The sequence below is a fragment of the Armigeres subalbatus genome, chromosome 3 (genome assembly GCF_024139115.2).
Source record: "Armigeres subalbatus isolate Guangzhou_Male chromosome 3, GZ_Asu_2, whole genome shotgun sequence".
Taxonomy (NCBI): Eukaryota; Metazoa; Arthropoda; class Insecta; order Diptera; family Culicidae; genus Armigeres; species Armigeres subalbatus.
Window position 1 is genome coordinate 182,009,260 of NC_085141.1, and position 10,072 is coordinate 182,019,331.

The 10,072-nt window shown below is 41.2% G+C and overlaps 1 protein-coding gene across 2 annotated transcripts; it reads left to right on the forward strand.

Moving 5' to 3' along the window:
* Positions 1 to 1,686: 1,686 nt before the first annotated feature.
* On the forward strand, positions 1,687 to 5,296 carry LOC134225944 (golgin-84). 2 transcript variants are annotated; one of them, XM_062706401.1, is made up of 5 exons: positions 1,687 to 3,013; positions 3,521 to 3,695; positions 3,758 to 3,833; positions 3,952 to 4,185; positions 4,989 to 5,296. In XM_062706401.1, the coding sequence occupies exons 1-4, from the start codon at positions 1,833 to 1,835 to the stop codon at positions 4,164 to 4,166; spliced, it is 1,647 nt and encodes a 548-aa protein (XP_062562385.1). In that variant the 5' UTR covers positions 1,687 to 1,832; the 3' UTR covers positions 4,167 to 4,185; positions 4,989 to 5,296. The 2 variants fall into 2 exon arrangements, with proteins under 2 accessions (XP_062562385.1, XP_062562386.1); XM_062706402.1 differs by lacking the exon at positions 4,989 to 5,296 and having other exon boundaries at positions 3,952 to 4,264.
* The last annotated feature ends 4,776 nt before the right edge of the window (positions 5,297 to 10,072 follow it).

Here is a 10,072-nt window from a genome sequence, read left to right on the forward strand (position 1 = left end):
CTTGTTTGACGTGCGGAATAATATGATTCAAACGCACTATCAAAACACCGCAGGGCACTTGACTCAACCTTTGACAGTTAAAATATGGGCCTGACGTTTTGGGCTGATGGTTCATTCGTTCTGAAATGTTGCACAGCCCAAAATTTGCCTTAATATGTCTTAAATAAAAAATATTATTTTTACTGATTTAGACTTTCACCAGATTTTTTATAACTTTGGTTCAAGTATTCCTGACTATCGTTTGCAATCATAAACGAGGTAGGGCTTTGAAACCCAATTCTCCTTATTTTACACGAATTATTTTTTTTAAACGAATTTTTATTAATTTTTTTTTAAATCCACGGAAAAATCATCGAAGAACTCGATTTATTCTTTTTCTCGACGGTTATTCTGGGATTACCGAAAAGATCAAAAGAATTATACATGAATTTAAAAAAAATGATTCTAGCCCAACAACTCATAGCAAAATTCTTTTTTGCCATATGAAATAAATTAGATCGGTCATTGCGTTCTGATACAATGATCGAAACATCTTTTTAGCAGACACGTCGAAAACGCCACCGCTACCAAATTTAAACGAATGCTGCCATCGGAAGTTTTTTAACCAGCAAATAACTGAAATGCGTTGCAGTTGTCAACCTTATCAACCGGCTAGTGTGTGTTTTTACGTTTGAAATTTTATGAAACATTAGTCTAATATGTATAAATTTTGAAATATTTCTATGATCTGCATATAGAAGTCACAAAATTTATAAGTCAGTCATCAAATTATATTTTCTATTCGCTGGCTAGTTGATTTCCCTCAAGTATCTTTAAATAAGAAGGTAACTTTTCAAATATTTTAAAAAGTCTTCAAAATGTCTTCATGAAATAAATGTCTTCACAGAGATTCAAATGTCTTCAAATTGAAGACATGTCTTCAAATCTGGCATCCCTGGTTTCTATTCCTGGAATGATAATTCTTCAAGTAATAGCGTTTTATGATTTTATGATAGGGGCCCTCCTTAGCCGTGCGGTTTCGCAGACCCCTGGGAAGGTCAATTTAAATGGGTGGTATCGGATTAGCGGGGTAATACTGTGTTAATGATATTGATGACCAATGTTATGGATTTTATACAGGTTCGGGTGAGAGAGCGCAAACGTGTTCGTGAAATGTCGGAATCAGTAACAGTGTTTGTTTCGCACGACGACGGCGGTGGCTTGGGTGTCGGAAACAAAAGAACGGTGACGTCAAACTCACACCTCATGAATGAAATTTGGTGTGAGTTTGACGTCAGCAATCAGCTGATCAGAAATGTTTACACTTTTTGAGCTACTAATACGAACAAAAGGCACGCTCAACCGGACCTGTATAAAATAAAGACATTGATTGATGACGCGTTAATAATGATTCAAGAGTCACTCAACACATATGTCACTCAATTTTTGTCACTGCAGGTCACTGGCAATAATTCAATACCAAATTTTCAAAACGGCTTATCTGCTTTTGTAAACAAAGATTCAAACGTCGATTTGACAAATCTGAATGCACTCCCACGCAAACAAACACCATCAACAGGTAGCATAAGCCTTCACCTTCGCATTGATGGTGTTGGTTGCGTGAGAGTGCTTTCAGATTCGTCAAATCGACGTTTGAATCTTTGTTTACAAAAGCAGATAAGTCGTTTTGAAAATTTGGTATTGAATTATTGTTTACTTCCAGTGTTTTCTGTTTTCAGTCACCCAAGTGCAATAATATTTTAAAAGTTTTGCAATTATAAAGTGATTTATCGTTACTTACGCATAAAATTATGTTCTAAACCCGAGGTGACAACGTTTAAATTGTAGTTATCATGTCGTGGCTACAAGACCTGGCCGGAAAGGCAGAAAATATTCTCACAAAAATAGATCAAAATGCAGCGACAGTTCTGACCCGCCAAACAAATGAAAATGGTGATGTGGAAGCCGTGGAATCCCTTTTGGAAGTCACAACCGTTCCCGCTGTTGAATATTCTTCAGCAGTAATCTTGAAACCTTCGGCTTCGAAAGCACTTTCCTTGAATGTGAAAACTTCATCTCCCAGAGGAATGGTTAGATCTGCGTCTTCGGCGTCACACGAAAGGAACATTTTTGTCGATATTGAGGGAGGTTCCGCGAAGTCTGAGAGACAAACATCATCTCGGAGAAGCTCCATCAGTTCAAAAAAAGATGGAACTGTTATTGAGTTCAATGCCACTCCAGAGGTCAGTAATGCGGCTTCCAGTACTGGATACACATTAGAAAAAGAGCTGGCTGCAACGAAAATCGTTCTAGCGGAAATTAAATCCGAAAGAGACGAGTTGAAAATCGAGTTAGACAGTGCTCAAACGCAATTAAACAATTCTGACCAAGAAGATAAGATCAAAGAGCTGGAAGCTTTGTGTCAATCATTGATTGATGAGAAAAATGAGATGTTTGTCAAGCAAACCCTAATAGAAGATTCCAATGCCAAATACATCAAATCGATATCGGAGCTAGAATCGATAGTTTCGAAACATATTCAGAACGAACAAGAACTCCAACAAAAACTGAATATCGCTAAAACGGAAACTGATAACGCCATTTCGGAATTGCAACAGTATCGAGTGAGAGCCCATGCAACCCTTCAATTGAAGGAGAAAATGATCGAACAGTTAAAGGATAACGTAATCCCAAACACCGAGAGTAGGAACGGCATAGTAAATTCTGAGCAAATTATGCTTATTGAACTGGAACAATTGAAAAACGAACGGCTTAATCTAGTTGAAGAGATCTCCGTTCTCAACGACAAGTTTGAACGGAGCAAACAGCATTGGCAAACGACGGAGCAGAGACTCCGAGGCTCCGTGAGTGAGCTGGAGGGCAAGGTAGAAGACTTGCAGCAGCGGTTAAACGTAGAAACTACCAAGCTGCACCAGCTGGATGATGACATGAGCATCAAACAAAAAGAATTGCTTTCAGCGCGGGAGGAAATCGTCAAGCAACGAACTGCATTTTCCCTTCGAATTCATGAGAAGTGAGTGTTTGCTTAGTAGGAAACTGTTTTGGTTTCTAAGAGATAAAATACCTAATTTTAATATGTAGAAACCAACATTATTTCCTCAATTCTTCTATAATGCTACTTATATTTGTTGGTATATGTTCTAAGGATGTACTTCAGCAAAGTTGTCCCACTTCCACGTCGCTTTTCTTCGGTGGCTGTACCGCCCATGATTGCATATTTTTAATACTCGCTTTTTTTTCCTTTTGTGAAAAGCCTGTGAATCGTTCAGAAAGCTCAATTTACTACATCTAATCCCACAACAGTAAAATAAGCTTCACTATCTTGCGGTGACTAAAATGGGTTTTACAATTAGAATAAAATTAGTTATAAAATGCAGTCATAATATCTGATGAAGAAATATCATGGATGGACAAATGCTTAACTGCTAACTTAGATAGACAAACATCGTTGGTGGAACAAAGAGACAATTAAATGAAGTACCGCTAGTCGGATTATTCTGAGTTTTTGTTTTCTTTATAGAGAAGCGGAAATTACAAAGCTGCGCAACAGAATGCACCATCGGCCCACCAGTCCCTCTTCGGATTTGGAGCTCAGATTATCTTCTCTCACACAATCGCTAGTGCAGAAACAGAATACCTTGGAATCTGTTACCGCCGAGAGGAATGCGCTGCGTCTTCAACTTGAGAAATTGGATGTAATATGTCGATCAATTCGTTAAAACTGTTAGGTTTTGCTAAAATGATTCTACTTTTCCAGACTCAATACCGAGGAGTGGTCTCACAAGTCCGACAGCAACGAGTGCCATACACAAGTTCCAATGAAACAGATGATGGTGAGTAAAGACACCAAATCGGTGGTGATGAATTCCCATAGGAAAGATTTGCATTTTATCGTCCTTATATTAAACTTTTCAATCATTTAAAAATAATTTCCGTTGAATTGTTTTGCAGCCAAATCACAGGTACCGAACTTCATGGTCGAAAATCCCTTCGACAACAAAATGGCAAGGCGCGTGAAACGGGCCTACTCGTCGTTGGATTCCATCGGCATACGGCTGGGTGTGTTTCTTCGTCGATATCCGTTGATTCGGATATTGGTCATTTTCTACGTTGCCCTACTGCACCTGTGGGTAATGTTTGTGCTTCTATCATCCACGCCGGCGTAGTTCAAATGAACAGGTTAAGGTTAGTTCAAAGGGATTGTCGTTCTGGTATCGTAGTACAAGACTTTCGTAATAATTATGCATGTTTATTATTCATTTGAGGAATGCTGTTTATCGTCCCGACCTTATTGAAGAAATGCCTCGAATCCTAAAAGTTTTATTTTTATTCAAATGGTTTATTAAAGGCTCACTCCTCCAAAAAACGGCTTTACAGAGTCCGTAATCTAATATTACATTTTTGCCTTTCTCGTATACTATGTATACGTAAAGGCTATAATGATCACTCCAGAAGAGGCTTGGAGACCCATAGTGTTATATACCAATCGACTCAGCTCGACGAATTGAGGTGATGTCTGTTTGTGTGATGTATGTATGTATGTTTGTTCACGTGTATATGTGTACAAAATTTTGTAGACACACACTGCAATACTTCAATAGCAAACAATGGGACAGGATTCTTATGCCAAATTACAACAAGTTCCATTCGACTAAGAATCCTGTCCCATTGTTTGCTTTAAAAAATTGGCCAAATTGGACTATGGGATCAGAAGTAATGGCCAAAATACTATTTTCTATGCGCAAAACACACTAAAAACACTCACTCACTTTTTTTTAGTTTTTTTTTTGCACGAGAAAGGCACCAACACCGCTAGGTGGATTAATCGGGTTTTTTTGTAAACGAGCTTCCCGCTAATATTTTTCAAAGAAATTACTTTTTCCTTTGACGACATGTCAACAATGATCTATCTCTGGGCTGAGGTTGGGAAACACTAATGAGCGCGAAAAAAAAAAATGAAGAATATTCGGTATTCGATTTCTTTTCAGGGAACGATGAAGTTAGGGAGTGAGTGCTAGTTATGGACCCCTTAACGACGGAAACTTACTTCAATCGCTTCGCTAGTGTAAGACTCATGACAAATTGCCATTCTGCAGCACTAGATGACAAGCAACAGGTATCAGCATCGCGTTTCGTACATAACACATGGTAAAACATTTATTTTTACTACTAAAAAATGTATTTTAAAATTATGTAGCCAGGTTGCCTATTATGGCCACCCCCGGGTCCATAATACGCAACATCGAGTTTGTTTACATACGTATTATGGTGCCCCCATTTGATTTACATGTTCCATTTCCACATGTTCCTGTTGCCTATTATGGACCTTCCCTTCTGTGCTAGTAATGGACCCTTTAGCGCGTTTACATTCATAAATTAGTTAATATAATATATTAAGTTAATATCATATATTAGAACAGGATCCGACGGTGCCTTGCAGTTGAGGTCTTCCATAAGTCCAGCTAACCATATTGCTTCGGATACTGCTGCGCTCAGTGCAACATATTCGGCTTCGCTTGACGACATGGAAACTGTAGCTTGTTTGCGACTTACCCAGGATACTGTTGATCCAAAAACTTTGAACAAAAATCCCGTAACTGATTTGCGGTCTTCTGCATCGGAAGCCCAGTCGGCGTCTACGTATCCTACGATTGGTTTACTATCTTCATTTTTTGTGAAATGTAGACCCATTGTAGCTGATCCCTTTAGGTATCTGGCAATGCGCTTGAGTGCCTACCAATGGTTATTCGTTGGTTTTTGTTGGAATCTTCCCATATAGCTGACCGGATAACTCAAATCAGGTCGCACACACAGCATTTGATACATCATACTGCCGAGAAGCTCCCGGTAAGGCTGGGAGGTACAACATCCTTCGCGTCTTAGTTGGAGTCCTTTTTCCATCGGGGATTTGCTTGGATTACACTCAGCCATGCCGAAATTTTCCAGGATTTTCAAAGCAGCTGTCTCTTGAGTTAACTTCAGTTCAGTACGGTTCGAATTAAATTCAAACCGCATGCCCAAGAAAAAATTTGTTTCGCCACAGTCGGTCATCTCAAACTCTTTTGTAAGGCAGTGCTTCAATTTTTCGATCGTTCGTATGTTTCTTCCGGCTATCATGAAAGAGGTCATCTACATAAAGCACTAGATAAACCTCATCACCTTTGGCGGTGGACACGTAAAGGCAGTAATCTCGGTTTGATCGACGGAACCCTAGTTTGAGCAGCGTTGAATTGAACCTGTCATTCCAGCATCGTGGAGCTTGTTTTAAGCCATATAGGGATTACTGAAGTCTGCAAATCGTACCTCCTTTTGCTTCTTCGCCTTGGGGTACTTCCATGTAGAGAACCTTCTTCAGCACACCATGGAGAAAAGCCGTCTTGACATCCATATGGTGTATATGAAAGCCCTGATTGATGGCAATAGCTAACACCACACGAACCGTTGACAGTTTGGCTACTGGGGCAAACGTATCTTCAAAATCAATTCCTGGACGTTGGAGGAACCCTTTTACCACCAGTCGCGCTTTATATCGAAGTGGTCGATCAGCCTCGTCCTCTTTGAGCCGGAAGACCCATTTTGTCTTGAGAGGCTTCACACCGCCAGGATTCTTTATCAGCTTCCACACATTGTTGGCCTTCATTGAGTTCAGCTCGTACTGCACCGCTTGGTACGATCACGATCCTCAAGGGCACGATCCTCACGGGTATCAATCTCATTATAAGTTTCGGGAGCATCTGATGGGATGGGAAAACCAACAGCATTTGCGCTAAACCCAGTAAGATAGTTGAGAAACCGGTGAATCGGCGCTCCCGTTCGCTGCGCCTCGTGGACTGCTCGCCACTTGGACCAGAAGACATGTCCAGATCTGAATGCGAAGGTAGGGCTTCTTCTTGTACCTGCGTTCAGCCGGTGTCACATTTCTTGGCAACGCAGAGGTTGAGCTTCGATTTAGCAGGTACACGGCCGTCAACACGGCCTCACACCACAGCGATTTTGGAGAATTGGATCTTATTAGCATAGTACGTATCTTTTCTATCAAAGTTCTGTTGAATCTCTCCGCAACTCCATTTTGCTGCGGTGAGTAGGCTACCGTAGGTTCAATCTGGATTCCCATCGCTTTGTAATACTGCTTCTGGCTATTCGAACAATATTCACGTCCCTGGTCTACCGAGATCTTGTTACCAAATCCTGCTGTTGCCATCGCCGCAAACTCTTGAAATACTTGAAATACCTCTGATTTCTTTCTTAACAGATATACGGCAGCAAAATGAGAATGATCGTCAATAAACGAAACGAAGTAGCGGTGTACATCCCAAGACATAAGTTCAATCGGTCCACACACATCAGAATGGATACGTCCCAACGGTCGAGTTGCCCGATCTCTTGCACCATTGAATGGCTCCCGGCTGTGTTTACCAAGGACACACACGTCACAGAACTTCAACTTCTTCGGTTTGAAACATACACCGAGGGCAAGATTTTCACGCACCAGTGTACTGCCGTTATACGCATACTTGTCCCATGTTTGCTGGGATTCCCTATATACATGGGACAGTTATGCGTATAACGTCAGTGTAGCCATACCGCTTTCACTGATGTGACCAAGCCGACGATGCCACAGTTCAGCACACTCTACTTCAGCCAAGCTAGCTTTAGCTCGTTGTACCCCGCTATTTCAAGAACGTAAAGGTTTCCTCGTAGATGCGCCGTTGCAATAGTCTTACCGTTTATCTTCAGCATCACCATCTTGTTGTTAAAGACAACTTCAACACCAGCCTTGGTTAACTTCTTCACCGACATGAGGTTGTCGCTGAGAGTCGGAACGTATGGTACATCTTTCGCGTGCATCAGTGACACCTGCTTCCTTAGCCACTAGGGATTCGCCATTCTTAGCTATGTCGATGTACACTGGTTGCTTCAAGGTTTCTACGATTGAAAGATGGTACTTCGCATTAACCATATGATCGCTGGCCCCGGAGTCCAGCAGAAACTCGAGCTTTTCACCGCAGCTCTTCCGTTTTATCGCACTGTCTGCCATGAACACGACTGACCTTATTCCTACAATCCTTCTTCATGTGACCAAGCTTGCCACAGCCATGACATTTTCCGTTAAACTTCCCGCTTCCATGTCTCCGGCGTTGATTTCCAGCAAATGCAGTAGGTTTTTCTTCATAACTATGCATTCGATCCAAACGCTTCGATTCATCACTAAGCAACCGGGTCTTCATCACCTCATAAGTCAATTCATTTTCCGGAAGATTTTCAAGAGCGGTCATAAGGGGGTCTTACGACTCCGGCTGCACAAACATCGCTTTCTTCAAGATTTGAGCCGGCAACTCGGAGTTGTCGAATGAGATCCTCAAACTTTAGCAGGTGGACGCGCAATGATGTCCCTTCCTTCAGTTGAAGACGAGCGATCTGCTTCCTAATTACCGTTTGCTTTCCGGCCGATTTCTTGGCAAACGTATCTTCAAGAACCTTCCACATTTCTTTGGTCGCATTCTTTTCTCGGATACATCCCAAGTACTCGTCCGACACCAAGCTCACCAGCAGGGATTTCGCCTTACAGTCCATTTCCCTGAACTTCACAGTTTCGTCAGCCGCTGCTGGAACATCCTTCACCACAGCGTCCCACACCTTCGAGGCTTCGATTTACACTTGAACACGAAACTTCCAGGTATCGTAGCCAGTTCCAGAAAACTGAGGGATTCCGTGAACGGCCACTTCTTTCTTGCTGTCGCCCATAACCTATTGATACGTCCGTAGAACTTTGCAGTCAAGAAAAGACCAAACTTCTGTAACTTGGAACAGCTCTTTATTTTAAACGTGTGTTGGGATTAACGGTTTGAATTGGAATGAAAAAAATAGTCCGTAGTTATTAGTTGGTATAAACATCTGGAAGTCACCCTTAGTGATCAACGATTGCTTGATCCGTAACAGGTCCATTATACGCACGGGGTCCATTACTAGCACTCACTCTCTAATCATCCTAAACGCGTCAGTTTTTCTTTCGATTCAAAAATCGAAAGGAACATTGTTTAAATTGAAATTTCAAAATAGATGAAAAATGCTTCCTCGACATTTTCGGTCTTGTTTGACGTACGGAATAATATGATTCAAACGCATTAGAAAAACACCGCAGGGCACTTGATTCAACCTTTGACAGTTAATATATGGACCTGACGTTTTGGGCTGATGGTTCATTCGTTCTGAAATGTTACACAGCCAAAAATTTGCCTTCTTAAACACAAAAATATTATTTTTACTGATTTAGACTTTTACCCGAGCTTTTACCAGATTTTTTATAACATCGGTTCAAGTATTCTTGACCGATGCACTATCGTTTGCAATGATAAACGAGGTAGGGCTTTAGGACACAACATGTGAAAGATTTAGTTTGAAAAATGTATTTGAGGGTAATCACTTCCTTCGGTGGGGTTTGATCCCACAAAAACAGTACGCTAGACAGGTGCTTTCCCTACTAAGGTACGAAGGATCTTCGGTGCCCTCCGCAGCTCAGAAGGCTACTGATGAGATCAAATTTCCAATACCAGGAACGTAGCCGAACTCTCGCAATCTATTTAAAAAACATTTTTTTCCCACGTATTGTTTTGCGCGATGCCAACCGAGTAGGATGAATATTTAGTTATGTCTAGTATCCATACACAGCTTCATCAGCAACTGCGCTCAATGAAGTAGGATTGTGTGATCGTACCAGTATGGTCGTCAAATCCCATCCCGACCACGTAAGCGACGAAAGAGCTTTTGCCACTCGAGCTGCGGAGGACATCGGAGGTCCTTCGTAGCTTAGTAGGAAAAGCACCTGTCTGGCGTACTGGTTTCGTGCGATCAAACCCCACCGAAGGAAGTGATTGCCCTCAAATACATTTTTCAAACTAAATCTTTCACATGTTGTGCAATTGCACAAATCGAGTTTCAGACATAGTAATCAATGACGATTGTTCTGGTCAATCACGGAGTAGCAACATACGAAATGTACGGTCATCATGCTCATGATCATTATCATTGTCAATGTTTCGGATGAAATGCGAATATAAAGAAAATACCGAAA

Excerpts from the sequence above, each read along its gene's own strand:
- LOC134225944 (XM_062706401.1), top strand. The coding sequence starts at position 1,833 with ATGTCGTGGCTACAAGACCTGGCCGGAAAGGCAGAAAATATTCTCACA. Across the intron at positions 3,014-3,520 it reads TCCCTTCGAATTCATGAGAA|AGAAGCGGAAATTACAAAGC; the intron begins GTGAGTGTTTGC and ends TTTTCTTTATAG. Across the intron at positions 3,696-3,757 it reads TTCAACTTGAGAAATTGGAT|ACTCAATACCGAGGAGTGGT; the intron begins GTAATATGTCGA and ends CTACTTTTCCAG.